The sequence below is a fragment of the Hemitrygon akajei genome, chromosome 7 (assembly GCF_048418815.1).
Source record: "Hemitrygon akajei chromosome 7, sHemAka1.3, whole genome shotgun sequence".
Taxonomy (NCBI): Eukaryota; Metazoa; Chordata; class Chondrichthyes; order Myliobatiformes; family Dasyatidae; genus Hemitrygon; species Hemitrygon akajei.
Genome location: NC_133130.1, coordinates 121,168,400 through 121,184,476, shown reverse-complemented (window position 1 = coordinate 121,184,476; position 16,077 = coordinate 121,168,400). Strand labels below are relative to the sequence as shown.

The 16,077-nt window shown below is 44.9% G+C and overlaps 1 protein-coding gene across 8 annotated transcripts in view; it reads right to left on the bottom strand.

Annotated features, from left to right (window-relative positions):
- Window positions 1-844: 844 nt before the first annotated feature.
- Window positions 845-16,077, bottom strand: part of hic2 (hypermethylated in cancer 2) — a 185,878-nt gene continuing 170,645 nt past the window's right edge. For all 8 annotated transcript variants that reach the window (XM_073051858.1, XM_073051857.1, XM_073051856.1 and 5 more), the window contains one exon: window positions 845-3,379. In XM_073051858.1, coding sequence (XP_072907959.1) covers window positions 1,630-3,348 — 1,719 coding nt within the window. In that variant the 5' untranslated portion in view covers window positions 3,349-3,379 and the 3' untranslated portion in view covers window positions 845-1,629. The remainder of the gene's footprint in view (window positions 3,380-16,077) is intronic.

The window sequence follows — 16,077 nt, the reverse complement described above, 5'->3', positions numbered from 1 at the left end:
GATCCTGCACTCTTCTCATCTGCTTAATCTGTAATCACTAGTTTAGATCTCCGTTCCATCCCAACATATATATATATAATATATATATTAAATATATATATTTAAAACAAAAACAAAAAAGTACTTTAGGAAAAAAAAAGGAATGGCTGTCGCTAAACCTGCCCTAGTGTCCCTTTTGGAAAAATAAATCAGTCCCTGACCTCATGATCTAGTATGATTTTCCACCACAACCCTCCCATAAACATGATCTTACATAAGGGATCTTATCCATACAAGTTGCCTTCTTCTCAGTACCTATACTCAGCTTTTGCAGGTCACAGAAGGCCTTTTTTTCCATCGGGACTTGTACAATGTTTGACTTACTGAATTGTTAAAAGTGAGAGCCCATTAACAAATAAACACCAAAGAAACACAAAATAATCCCTAAACCAGCCCTATATATATTTCATTTAAAAAAAAGCTTTCCGTATCTTTGTGTTAGGGCGCTTTAGGTGCGTTCTGACAGATATTTTGTAAACTTTTTTTCCAGCAAGTTACTTTGGGAAACAGTTCCAATCAAAGCCATCAATATTCACCATTGCGTGCCCCTGACTCATTGCAGTCTTTTGGTTCCATCAGGAATGTACAGCTATTAGATAAAAGATAAAAGGTCACTATTCTCCACTTTGAACTCCTGTACCATGCTAATAACAAGTGTAGGTCTTCACTGGATAGTAGACCTATGTAAACACCAGTTTAACCCTTTCCACGTCATGCTAGTTCTTCTTCTTTATCGTTATCTCTTGGGTTGAGCAGCTCACCAGTAAAAAGCTATTGAAAATAGAAGTCCCCCCCTCCCACCCACGGAACCAACCATGAGAACGACCACTATTCAGATGCAGCCATTGCTCTTCATGGGATATGGCTCAAGAATCAACACACAACACACTTCTAGATCATTTGGTCAAAACAGATAAAACAAGGTCTTATCTGGCCCAGCTTGGAAAGAAAAAGGTCAGCCTATATCTGGATAGAAAACCACCAGGCTGGGATAGAAAATGGTGAACCATAAATTCACTCTTCCTTTAAAAAAAAAGATACTATTCTCCCACCCCACCACCCATTACTCTTTGACCAACCCTTTTAATGATTTCTCTCTCTCTTATAAATTATTGTCGTGAAGAGGTAGCAAGCTGATAAGTCACTTCACCTTTGCTAAACACAGGAAATAATATAAAGGAAATGTATATTAAGAAGATTGCAGCAAATTTAGCTCACACCAAACTAACCCACATTATTACCCTCGATCTTTCCACTTTAAACATTCACAGGAAAAATTGCCAAGGTCCTTACATTTTTTGTCACTCTTAACAAAACGAGTACCTCCAAGCTCTTGAGGATTTGCGGTTTTTTTTCTTCTTTCTCTCTAAGTGACTACTGGAAACTAATTATCCCCTTTCCCCCTCCCATCCTTACACTGAATCCCCATTAAAGAGGCAGTCCATCCACTGTTGACAGTGGGGGAAAGCAACATTTCTTCCCCCTCTCAATCTCCACATGCACACACACACACACACACATTCCCCTGAACAAAAGATATTTTAAACTTAAGAAAAATGGGAGAGAAAAAAAGTTCTGGAGTCTTTGGCTTTATGTTGGTGAGGTATGCATTCGCATGTGGCTTATCAAGTTGCGCTGTTGCGTGAATTTACCGCCGCAGACTTGACATTCATAGGGCTTCTCGCCCGAGTGTACCCGCATGTGTTCTGTCAGCCGGTACTGCCTGGTGAACCGCATGCCACACTCCTCGCAGGCGAAGGGCTTCAGGCCTAGGTGGCTACGCATGTGGCGGGTCATGGTACCGCGCTGGGTGAACATCTTGCCGCAGATGTTGCAGGGGAAGGGCCGGGACAGCCAGTGGGTTTTCTCGTGCTGGCGCAGGGTGGAGGGGTCGCGGTAGCTCTTCTCACAGACTGAGCACTTGTACGGCCTGGAGTCGCCAGCGTAAGTTAGGCTCTGGGTGGCCAGGCTGTCCGCCTCGTCCTTGATATACAGGTCCTCCTCGGTGTGGCTCTCCACGTGCGCATTGAGCTGCTCTGAGCTGGGGAAGCCCTTGCCACAGGGGATACAGACATAGAGGTTGTCACCATAGACAGCTGGCTCGAAGCCATCCGGCCCAGGGCGGTAGGTATGGGCACTAGGCTGGCCACCCTCCTCCTCGCTCTGGGCACTCTCTTCACTGCACTCCTTGCCATTCTCCTCCTCTTCCACTTCCTCTTCCACCTCCTCCTCCTCCTTGAGGTGCACGGCATGGTCGAAGTGGTGGTGATGGTGGTGGTGATGGCGGCCAGGCTCCCGCTCCAGTGACTTGACCAGAGGACCCATTATCACGCCATTCACCACTGAGGAGCCGTCCTCCCGGCAGTTGGAGCCCTCCTGCCGTTTGAACCCAGTCTCCTGCTTGATCCAGGCGGCGTTGTGGCCTGGCAGGCGGAAGCCCTTGGGCTGCCCCGTGTCGGCCAAGCCCTGCCCATCGGCCAGCTCACTCCTGTCCGCCTGTTCACTGTTCTCCGCCTGGTGAGGGTTTGTGGTGTTGTCTTCGAAGGAGGCACTGTTGGTGGCAGAGGTTGGAGATCCCTGGCTGCACTCCCCGAGGTGCATGTCTTCCTGAGACATATGTGCGGGGATCGAGGGGCTTTTCTTGGACAAGTCGAGGCCCAGCATCTGCTCCTGCTCCCCGCAGTTGTTGCTACTGCTGTTGGCGCCATTGCTATTGCTACTTTTGCCGCCATTTTGGCCAAGGGGGTGGGCACTTGCTTTGTTTGAGCTGGCCATGTATATATCCTCACTGCTCACCTCCACCCGGTGCAGCTCCACACCTGGTTGCCGCTTGAGACCTTCTGGCGACCCAGCGAAGCGGGTCTGGATGACCGGCGTGGAGGGAAACCGGTGCCCTCTGCCAAGTTTTACTGGGTTGGTGCCAGCCAGTTTCCCGTGTAATGTCTTCCCATTGCGTTTGATCTTCTTCCTGCAGAGTGCGGCAAGGTCGTGAAGCTGGAGGTAGCTGGCTGCGGTAAGGAGAGCGTTAAAGTTCTGCTCGCTGGCTTGGTCCGCTAGGAGGAGCTTACCAGTGTAGATGAAGTCCAGGATCTGCCGGAAGATGCTGGCATTGACCATGTCAGTGTCTAGGTTGATTAAGTTGTCGTGAAGCACGAGGGACTTGAAGTACATGCTGCTTGCTGCTAGGATGTTTTTGTGGGCACGGAACAGGGCATTCTCCACCACGATGATGACATCGCAGAAGAACCCTTTGCTTCTCTGTTGGTTTAGCTGCAGCAGTAGTTGCTTGGCGTGATTTGGGAGTTCCATCTTCACCTCTGATTCTTCAAACTCTAACCACCTGGAAGAGAAGAGAGGCCGGAGAAAACGTTAGACATGTTGAGAGTCACAGAGTACAAATGTAGAACTTTCGGCCCATGCATCTGGTCCCAATTTCCCATGTTGGTCCATATCCCTCTGTCTCACCTCTCTGGGTGCTAATTACATGACGTTATTGTACCCAACCACTTATCTAGTGAACTCATTCCATTCGTTCACACCTTCTCTAGGTCAAAAATTTGCCTCTCGTGTTCCTTTTAAAACTTTCCCTTTCTTACCCTAAACTTATGTCCCCTAAGTTTTGGACTCTTCTACCCTGAAGAAGACTGTTACCATCCACCTTTCTGAGTCTCTCAAAATTTAAACATAGTTATCAAGAGTCATCAGAAGAAACAGGGCCTTCGGCCTATCTAGTCCGTGCTGAACCCATTTAAACTGTATGTTCCCATTGATCTACACTGAGACCATAGCTCTCTATACCCCTACCATCCTTGTACCTATCCAAACTCCTCTTAAGCTTTGAAATCAAGCTCACATACACTGGCAGCTCATTCCACACAATCATAACCTCTGAGTGAAGAAGTTTCCACTCACACTCCCTTAAACTTTTCACCTTTTACACTTAACCCATGATCTCTGGTTGTAGTCCCAACCAACCTCAGTACAAAAAGTTGCTTGCATTTACCCTATCTATACCAATCATAATTTTGTATACATCTATCGAAACTCCTCTCAATCTTCTCCCAATAACTCAGCCCCCTATACCTAGTGTGATCCACCATCTCCCAATAACTCTGGACCTAGTCTAACCAACACCTCAGGTTCTTTAGACCTAGCCTAACCAACATTCCCCCATAACTCAGGCCATCAAGTCCTGGCAACATCCTCATAAATCTTTTATTTTTATTTTCATTTTAATTTAGCGATACAGTGCAGAGTTGACCCTTTTGGCCCTTCGAGACACGTCGCCCCAGCATCCCCAACAAACCCTGATTTGACCCTAACCTAGTCATGGGACAATTTACATGACTGTTTAAGCTACCCAATACATCTTCGGACTGCAGTAGAGAACCAGAGCATCTGGGGAAAATCCCACACGTTCCATACAGAACAGCCAGATGTGAACTCTGAACTCCAGAATGCCCCGAGCTGTAATAGTGTCGCAGTAACCGCCATGCTACCATGATGCCAAAGCTACACTACTGTGGTGTGTTGAGAACATAGAACCGTACAACACACTACTTATAACCCACTCCAAGATTTATCTAACCCTTGCCTCCTACATTGCCCTTTATTTTTCTATCTTCCATTTGCCTATCTAAGAGTTTCTTAAATATTCCTAATGTATCTGCCTCTACCACCACCCCTGGAAGGGTGTAAAAAACTTACCTCTGACATCCTTTCCATACACTTTCCTCCAAACATAACAGCACAGTACAGGCCCTTTGTGTATTGTGCCGAGCTCTCAACCTACTCCAGGGTCTATCTAACCCTTCCCTCCCACTTAGACCTCCACTTTTCCTTCATCTATGTGCCTATCTAAAATTCTTTTAAATGTCTTCAATGTATCTGCCTCTCCCACCAACCTTGACAGCACATTCCATACCCCATGTGTAAAAAACTTATCTCTGACATCCCCTCGATACTTTCCACCAATCACCTTAAAGTTACCATTATCATGTGCTGTTTTGTACGACGTGGGCGATCACGGCCTTTCCATGACCATGATTGTCCTTAGCAAATTTTTCTACAGAAGTGGTTTGCCATTGCCTTCTTCTGGGCAGTATCTTTACAAGACAGGTGATCCCAGCCATTATCAATACTCTACAGAGATTGACTGCCTGGCATCAGTGGTCGCATAACCAGGACTGCTCATACGACCATCCACCATCTGCTCCTATGGCTTCATGTGACCCTGATTGGGGTGAGGTGTGCTACACCTTGCCAAGGATGACCTGCAGGCTAGGGGAGGGAAGGAGTGCTTTACACTTCCTTTGGGAGAAACACATCTCCACCCTGCCAGCCATTTAAAATTATGCCCCCTCTATATCCTCATAGGACATGAAGTCTAAACTGAACAAATTTCCTCAGTATGAAGTGGGCAAAGTTGATTGGCGAAACCCTCATTTCACCAACCCTTCAAAGATTTAACTTCCTAGTCCTCTACTGATCACAATACCTATCACTGCGACAAGTTCCTCTACAAGACACACAGCACCAGACTTGGAAACCCATTACCACTCCTTCATCTTGTCTCAGTCCAAATCCGGAGCTCACGCTCCAACAGCACATTGGGATGGCCTTCACCAACGGGCAGTGGTGATTCACCACTGTCTCCTCAAGGATAGCTGGGATGGGCAGTGAAAGCTGGCCTTGCCAATGACACACTCATCCTAAGAAAATGAATTAACTAAAATCAAGACTACCAAACATCATCAGCCCTGCGCTCAGTCGAGACTCAAAGCCCATTGTCTATCTGTGGGCAAGGAAAACTGAAAAGGCTGTGTACTGGATTGGTTCCAAGCTCACTTTCAATGTGGAACGTTCTGACTTTCCCAATCAAATAAAAAACCTCACAGAACAGAATCAGAAGTAACCAGGAAGGAACATTTACACCTGACAGACCTGTGGCACCAAACAAACCCACTGATTTAACCCTAGCCTAATCATGGGAAAATTACAATGACCAATTCACTTACCAACTGGCACGGCTTTGGACAGTGGGAGGAAACCAGAGCACTTGGAGGAAGGCCACACGCACAAGGCCGTACTAACTTTCTTACAGAAGATGCCAGAGTTGAACTCCAAACTCTTGAAGCCCCGATCTGTGAGAGATTTTTCCCGCATTAACCGCTACATTACTGTGGCGCCCCAATTGTTGGCAGATTGGGGAATAAATGATTCCCCAATCATTTAGATGGGTAAGGGAGAATCATGACCAGAACTCCCTTCAAGTGCCACCTACTGCCTTGGCCTAAGGTACACCACTACGAACACACCATGATAATCACCACACACACAAAATGCTGATGGAACACAGCAGGTCAGACAGCATCTATAAAATCAACCTGAACAATTGCAACTAAACCTCCCTATTCTTAAACACCAATCCCTTTGCAATATAGGTAGCCATACTGTTTACTTTCTCAATGGTTTGCTGATCCTGCCTGCTAACATTTTGTGGTTTACCTGCATCACCTTGTTTCTGCCGAATTCCACACTTGCTTATAGTCCCAAAAGACCTTAATGAGAGAGAACTCCACCAGCTACACATCCGTATTGGTAAAGTTGCCCAACCATCCATACATTTCCATTACACCGTCATGGAAAAATTTGTTTCCTTGCTTTAATGGCAGAGGCATTATTTATGAAAATTAAGCGCTTGTTGTTACTGAATGAGCCTGTGGTGTTGGTGGGGTCATGTTTTGAAATAGCATGCAAACCTGACATCCCATAATTAAAGTGATATTAAATAAACATGCTGCAGGAATTTGCACAATGGGGAATGTTCTTACACCAGAATCCATCACTCAGCCAATAGTTCAAAATTAAGTCCTATTGAAGGGTGCTGACCTGAAATGTCAATAATTTCTTTCTGCCCCACAGATGCTGCTTATGCTGCTGGGTTTGTTTCTTACTGACCTTTTTTTATTACAAAATCCTTTATTACAAATATCGGTGCTATAAATATATACAAAACAGTGGCAAACACAATTACTTCACTACAAATAGACAATAGACATTACACCAAAATGTTGCCATCCCTATCCACGATGACATTTACACCCCGCAGAGCCCAACGGTCTCGAAACTCCTCCAAGGTCGCCGTGGACTGCGCATGATCTTTTTCAATATTTACCCCCTAAACATTGCCAGGCAGTCTGCCCAGGGAATCTGCCCTGGGTTGTTAGCCCTGTGGGCTGTTCCGTTCTGCCAAATAAATGCTGCTTATCCCACTGGGCTAGCCCCATGAGTTGCTCCTTTCTGCCCGGGGCTGTTCGTCCCCTGGGTGGTTCACTATCTAGGATGTTCTTTTATTAACCCTTGGCTCACGTCATTCGGGAGCTATGGTAGTGGCCAGCTTGATGCTATTGCAGCTCAGGTCTTTGGAGTTCGGAGTACAATACCAGGGTCCTCTGCAAGAAAGCTGGTACACTCCCTCCCTTGTGCGCGTTTTTCTCTGGGTGCTTTAGTTTCCACCCACAGTCCAAAGATGTACCAGTTAGTAGGTTAATTGGTCATTGTGAAATTGTCCTGTGATTAGAGTAGGATTAAATTGGGGGGGAAGGTTGCAGCCCGGTGGGCCAGAAGGGGTTTTTCCACACTGTATCCCAATAAATATGTAAATAAAACAAACAAAAACATTGCTGTTTGAGGGACTCCACTCTATTTGAATTGGCTCCTACATTCCTAAAGAGAAATCTAGACAGATTCAGGGATGGGAGGGTATGGAGGGCTATGGTCCAGCTGCACGGCAATGGGACCAGCATGGAGCAGATGGGCAGAATGGCCTGCTTCTGCACTGTAGTGTTCTATGACTGATACTCTATACAGAAGTATTTCAGAAGCAAGGCTGACATAGAGTGGTGGGGCCGAAGGGCATGTATTTCAGCCATATTGCTCCATGACCCTAAGTCAGAGTCTGTGAAACCTTTTGCAAGTCTTGTAGATTTGAAAGATTTGAACTTCCTTCAAAACAAAAGTAGCCTTACTTGTCACAGGTACATCATAAAATACAGAGAAATGCATCTGTACAATGACCAAGACAGTTGGAGGGTATGTTGGGGTAGCCCACCAATGTCGCCATGTCTCCAGTGCCAACATAGCAGGCCCACAACTTACCAACCCTAACCCGTGCAAGTCTGTGCAAAAGTCTCAGGCACATACAGTATATGTAGCTAGGGTGCCCTAAGGCTTTTGCACAGTACTGTAGTAATTTTATGTATTGCACTGCAATGCTGTCACAAAAAGAACAAATTTCATGACGTGGTTGACGATAAACCTGATTCTGATCTGGGTCTCTATTGTGGACTGAGAGTGGGAAGGGGGCAGGGAGATGGGAATCATGGCTGGGAAAGGGGGAAGGGAGAGGGGAGGGAGCAGGAAGCACCAGAGAGACATTCTGTAATGATCAATAAACCAATTGTTTGGAATCTTGCCGGGAATAAACCTTGCCTGGTGTTTCCAGGCTGTATGTGTCTGCACCTGTGCCACCACACACACCCCCCAACCTTCCCTGCCACCTGTCCCACTCCCCTTCCACGGTGCTCCACTCTCACCATTCCCAACATCCTTACTCCCCCCCCCCCCCAGATTTACAAACTCGCTGTCCACTCCACGTTGACAAATTCAGTACTGTGTAAAGAATTTCTCCAATGCTCCTAATGATTCTGCCTCTACTACACCCCTGCAGGGTTTTCAAGGCACTTTGTGTCAAAAACTTACCTCCAACATTCCCCCCACCCCCACTTATTACTCTAAACTCCAGCGCATATAGGCTCAGAGCATTCAAGTATTGCTAATACATTAACCCTTTCATTCCTGGGATCACTCTCGTGAAGCTCCTCTGGACCCTCTCCAGTGCCAGCACATCTTTCTTAGATAAGGGTCCCAAAACTGCTCACAATATTCCAAGTGCACTTTGACCAACATCTTATAAAGCCTCCACCTGCCTTCCTCACACCAAATCAACCCACAAATTACCCTTTGGGGAATCCTACACAAGGACTCCCAAGGTATCGGCCTGATCAGACACAGGATAGATCTTCACATAGAAACACACACAAAATGCTGGAGGAACTCAGCAGGTCAGACAGTATCCATGGAAATGAATAAACAATCAACATTTTAGGCTGAGGCCCTTCTTAGGACTGGAAAGGAAGGGGGAAAATGCCAGAATAAAAAGGTGGAGGGGAAGGGAAAAGGATAGCTGGATGGTTATAGGTGACGCCAAGTGAACATAGAACATTATGGCACAGTAGAGTCCCTTCGGCCCACTTTGTAATGCTGACATTTTAACCTACTGCAAGATCAATCTAACCTTTCCCTCCCACATAGCATTCATGAGCGTCTCTTAAAGGCTCATGTACCTGCCTCACCATTACCCCAGCAATGTGTTCCACGAGACCACCACCCTCTGTGTTAATAAAAACAGCCGACATCCCTCCTATGCTCTCCATCAATCACCTCAAAATTATGCACCTGTTTACTAAGCAGCTTGCACTGGGAAAAACTTCTGTGTCTGCCCTAGACTCACTGCAGATTTCAATGTACCTGTGACATATAAAGATCATCTTTATTGTTTGATTATCCTACGTAAGAGACTCTTACATGTCCCTAAGTAACTGCCTCTAACTCCAACCCCAGCAGGATGTTCTCCACTCCCAGCACTCTCTATCTCTGACATACTCCCTGATATTACACACCAAACTGATTAGGAAATCTGATGTGAAACCTGCACCGCTGCTGGTCTCAGAGGATCTGTCCTGGACCCATTATATAAACATAATTGCAAAGACATACAACAGTACCTCTACTTCCTCAGCAGCCTGTGGATATCTGGCATGTCATCAAAAACCTTGGCAAACTTCAACAGATGTGTGATGGGAAGTGTACAGACTGGTTGCATTACAGCTGGTATGGAAATAACAAAGCCTTTGAGGAGAAGATGCTACAAAAGGTAGTGGATTCAGCCCAGTACATCATGGGTAAAGCCCTCCTAGCCATTGAGTACACCTACATGAAACTTTGTCACAGGAAAGCAGCATCCATCATTGGAGATCCCCACCACCCAGGCCATGCTCCTTTTTCATTGCTACCATCAGGTAAAAGGTACAGGAGCCTCAGGACTCACACCACCAGGTTCAAGAACAGTTACTACCCCTCAACCATCAGGCTCTTGAACAAAAGGGGATAACTACACTCATTCTATTTCTGACATTCCCACAAGCAATGGTCTCACTTTAAAGACTCTTTATCTTATTATTTCATGTTCTCATTATTTATTGCTATTTGCTCACATTTGCATTTGCACAGCTTGTTTTTCATTGATCCTGTTTACAATTACTGTTCTACAGAATTGCTAAGTATGTCCACAGGAAAATGAACCTCAGGGTTATATGTGGTGACATGTATGTACTCTGATCATAAATCTTTTAACTTGATCTTAGATGCTGGAACTGCCTGTTTTTTGGCACTGTGAATGGATCTACACAGTACACAGTGATTCAAAGTGGGTGCTCACTATCATATTCCCCAGGGCAGTTACAGATGGTCAACAAAAGGCCGACCTCACCTTCTATTATACGGCTTAGTTCCTACAGCTCAACCCTACCCTACAGCCATCAGAGTTCTGAATTGGCATGCATAACTTCACTCACCACAACCTTCACTTAGCAGCCACAAAATGAGATGCACCAGGTGAATCCGGTGACGTCCTCTGCTGCTGTAGCCCATCCACTTCAAGGTTCGACATGTGGTGCATTCAAAGATGTTCTTCTACACACCACTGTTGAGACCCGTGGTAATTTGAGTTACTCTCACCTTCCCGTCAGCGTTTAAGCTGCTGCCACGTGATTGGCTGATGAGATATTTGCATTTACAAGGTGTACAGGTGTGCTGAATAAAGTGATCACTGAGTGTAGATGCCATTATATACTACTTTGGGATTCATTTTCTTGCAGGAATTCACAGGAAAATAAATTACTACAACAGAAGTTGTGAAAAACCAAAGATAACCAAAGATTGAGAAAACAGCCAACGCGCAAAAGAAGACAAGTTGTGTAATTTTTAAAATTAAATAATACTGAGAATATGAGCCAATGAGTCTGCACATTCGGTGCCCACTTTATTAGCCACACCAGTATACCTGCTTGTTAATTCAATATCTCATCAGCCAATCATGTGGCAACAACTCAATGCATAAAAGCATGCAGACATGGTCAAGAGATTCAGTTGTTGTTCAGACCAAACATCAGAAAGGGGAAGAAATGTGACCTAAGTGACTTTGACCATGGAAAGTTCAGACAAGCTGGTTTGAATATCTCAGAGCAGCTGATCTCATAGGATTTTCATGCACAACAATCTCTAGATTACAGAGAATAGTGTGAAAAACAAAAAAAAATCCAGTGAGTGGCAGTTCTGTGGGTCAAGATGTCAGAGGAGAATGTCCAGACTGGTCCAAGCTGACAGGAAGGCACAGTAACTCAGATAACCACATGTTACTGCAGTGATGTGCAGAATACATTGAACCTTGCAGTGGATGAACCACAGCAGCAGACTACAAACCTACACACAGCGACTACATTATTAGGTACAAAATACAGCAGTCACTGATTGTACAGGTGTCTGATTACAGGGTCACTGATTCTACAGGTGTCTGATTACAGGGTCACTGATTCTACAGGTGTCTGATACAGGGTCACTGATTCTACAGGTGTCTGATACAGGATCATTAATTGTACTGGTGTCTGAAACAGGATCACTGATTATACAGGAGGTGTCTGATACAGGATCACTGATTGTACAGGAGGTGTCTGATACAGAATCACTGATTGTACAGGAGTGTCTGAATCACTGATTATACAGGAGGTGTCTGATACAGGATCACTGATTATACAGGAGGTGTCTGATACAGGATCACTGTACAGGAGTGTCTGAATCACTGATTGTACGGGTTGTGTCTGATACAGGATCACTGATTGTACAGGTGTCTGATACAGGATCACCGATTCTACAGGTGTCTGATACAGGATCACTGATTATACAGGAGGTGTCTGATACAGGATCACTGATTATACAGGAGGTGCCTGATACAGGATCACTGATTGTACAGGAGGTGCCTGATACAGGATCACTGATTTAATGGGTGGTGTCTGATACAGGATCACTGATTATACAGGAGGTGCCTGATACAGGATCACTGATTGTACAGGTGGTGTCTGATACAGGATCACTGATTTAATGGGTGGTGTCTGATACAGGATCACTGATTATACAGGAGGTGTCTGATACAGGATCACTGATTGTACAGGTGGTGTCTGATACAGGATCACTGTACAGGTGCCGCCTGATACAGGATCACTGATTGTACAGGTGGTGTCTGATACAGGATCACTGATTGTACAGGTGGTGTCTGATACAGGACCACTGATTGTACAGGAGTGTCTGAATCACTGATTGTACAGGAGGAGCCTGATACAGGATCACTGATTGTACAGGAGGTGCCTGATACAGGATCACTGATTTAATGGGTGGTGTCTGATACAGGATCACTGATTGTACAGGAGGTGCCTGATACAGGATCACTGATTGTATGGGTGGTGTCTGATACAGGATCACTGATTGTATGGGTGGTGTCTGATACAGGATCACTGATTGTACAGCTGTGTCTGATACAGGATCACTGATTGTACAGGAGTGTCTGAATCACTGATTGTACAGGAGGTGCCTGATACAGGATCACTGATTGTACAGGAGGTGCCTGATACAGGATCACTGATTGTATGGGTGGTGCCTGATACAGGATCACTGATTGTATGGGTGGTGTCTGATACAGGATCACTGTACAGGCGGTGTCTGATATAGGATCACTGATTGTACGGGTTGTGTCTGATACAGGATCACTGATTGTATGGGTGGTGTCTGATACAGAATCACTGATTGTACAGGAGTGTCTGAATCACTGATTGTACAGGAGGTGTCTGATACAGGATCACTGTACAGGCGGTGTCTGATATAGGATCACTGATTGTATAGGAGTGTCTGATACAGGATCACTGATTGTACATAATTTGATAATAATCTAACATTGACTTTGACCCAGCTTGGGTTAAACAAACAGATAAGGTTTGAGATGTTAAGACCTACTCTTAGTCCACAGAAGTAGGCCATTTAGTTCATCCATCCCCTGTTGGCGTCAACATTTCACATAAGCCTCCAAAAGTCTTGCTTCATTTTGCTGCCACACTAAGAACTATGCAGAAACCTATCTACATAGTTCCAGTCAGATGATTTTACGAACCAAGCTGCACGTTTGAAAACAACCACAATCAGTTTAGTGGTATTAAGTGGGAGTGATTTTCCTTCTCCGGCTGAACATTATTTGTGTGCACAGATGACTGCACCTGGTCCCTTTTATAACACCTCCCTTAACAAGGAAGTCCAGCAGCACCTCCCCTTCCTAAGGAGATTGGAGCAGGTGAGGCTGCCCCCCCACCCTACCATTTTAACCGTATTTTACAGGAGCATCATAGACAACATCCTATGTAAATCTAGTCAGCTCCATGTTGGGCACTAGCCTACAAAGTACCCAGGACATCTTCAGGGAGGGTGTCTCAGAAAGGCAGTGTCCATTATTAAGGACCTCCAACACCCAGGGAATGCCCTTTTCTCACTGTTACCATTAGGTAGGAGGTACAGAAGCCTGACGGCACACACTCAGCGATTCAGGAACAGCTTCTTCCCCTCTGCCATCCAATTCCTAAAATGGACATTGAATCCTTGGTCACTACCTCACTTTTTAAAAAATACAGGCAGTCCCTGGGTTACGTACAAGTTCCAGTCCTGAGTCCGTCTTTAAGTCGGATTTGTATGTACCGTAAGTTGGAACAAGTACATCCGGTATTATTTAGCGTCAGTTAGTCAAACGTTTGTCTTAGTATATAGTATATATTTTGCCTTTCTATGCATATAAAACACTTAAGAAACGTATGTATTCCAATAATTAAACCACTACGTTGCTTAGTAATAATTGTAGCTTTCATCAGGGCAGGGCCTTTCACACGCTTCTATTATTCTCACTTTATCCTTTAAAATTGTTCCGATCATTGACTGACTGTAGCCTAACGCTTTTCCAATGACCGATGGCGTTTCATCTCTTTCCAAACGCTTTATTATTTCCACTTTATTTTCAATCACGATCACTTTCCGTCAATGGAACAGAAACACTGCGGGTGGCAGGTCCCGAGCTCCACCGGTTCCTGAGGTCCGCTGGGTCCTAAGGACCACCACAGGCTAAATGGGACAAGTGGAGGCTGTGCTGGGTTTGGGTATTTCATCAGCCACAATATTCCGCGTGGGAATTTAAATTGGAGGTGGCAGTGCTTTTTTTTTTACGAGGTCGAGTTGCGAGCTTGACATCAACCCAGCACGTATGGTATGGGAGTCACTGGATCAACATCAGCCCGGCATGGGAGCGGTCCGTTACTGGATCGAACTCGGAAGCCTCCGTTCTCCAGCCCGGCGCTGATCTCATTGCGCCACCAGCCGACTGGAACGGGGGAAGGGGTCAGGGTGAATCAGCCAAATACAAAGTTAAACACTCAACACAGTGTCAACAGCAATGACTTAAAATGGCGGACAGTGTCGCGATCTGACTTAAAATGGCGGACGGCGTTCTCCTTTCTCGGTTCATAAGTACGAATTGTCCGGAAGTCGGACGTTCGTAACTCAGGGATGACCTGTATACAGTATTTCTTTTTCCCCATGCTTTATATCTCTTCAATATACGTATACTGTAATTGATTGACTTGTTTATTATTATTATTATTATTATTTTTTGCCTATTCAAGTTTACATATTGCATTGATCTGCTGCTGCTAAGTTAACAAATTTCACGTCATATGCTGGTGATAATAAACCTGATTCTGATTCTGACAAGCTGCACCTGGGAGCAGCTGAACATTGGACCAGATGTCCCTGCAAAGGACTGTGAGAGTGGCTGAGTCTCTGAGTGAACAGGGGTCTCCCTACCATCCATCGGGGAGCACTGTGTACGCAGGGCCCTTAGTATTATTAAGGATCCCACCCGTCCATCCAGCATCCTGTTTGACTTTCTACCATCAGGCAGGAGACTACGATGCATAAAAACAAGAACGGTCAGGATGGGAAACAGTTTCCTCACTCAGACCATCAGGCTTCTGAACCCCCTTCCGTATCACATTCGAAATGTCACTGGTTAATCTGTTCTGTACCTTACAATATTTAATTTATGCACTTCAGTTTGTTATTTATGTGTGATTCATCTGTAGATTTTATCCTTCCCTTCATATTATCGTGTGCTATGTGTGTTATGTGCTTTACACCCTGGTTCGGGGAAATGTCTCATTTCTATATACATTACATGGATTATATATGTTATATACATGTCTGTAGCTAAATGACAAGAAACTTAATTTGATGATGTTTAAAAACTCACAGAAACAACTACTTAATCACATTGGTCCTGCAATATATAACTCACACTTGATAATTGCATTTTATACTTCTCCAGAGCAATCGGAGCTTTGGGCTTGGTTCCCTGAGGCCGCTCCCCAAAACCACGTACACTTTTCTTGTGTTGCTGTAGCAACATTGAACAGAACTGCACATACTTAAAAATAAAGAGAGACGCAGCTTGTCCAATAATCTATGTCAGACAAGCATTGCCACAGGCATAAAGATCTAAAGACATAAATCTAAATTCCAAAATCTAATAATGCCTTTGCTTTATAAAAATGGTTATTAATTAGGACTGTATTTCTGTATTTGACTAAGGGCTAAAGTGTACTGAGCAGCAAGTGTAGTCCAGAAACAGGGTCTCAGCCCGAAAAGTTCACTGTTTACTCTTTTCTATACTTGCTGCCTGATCTGCCTCATTCCTCCAGCATTTTGTGTGTGTTGTTTTGGATTTCCGACATTTGCAGATTTTCTCCACTCAAGATACAAAGAAATTTGATAGAA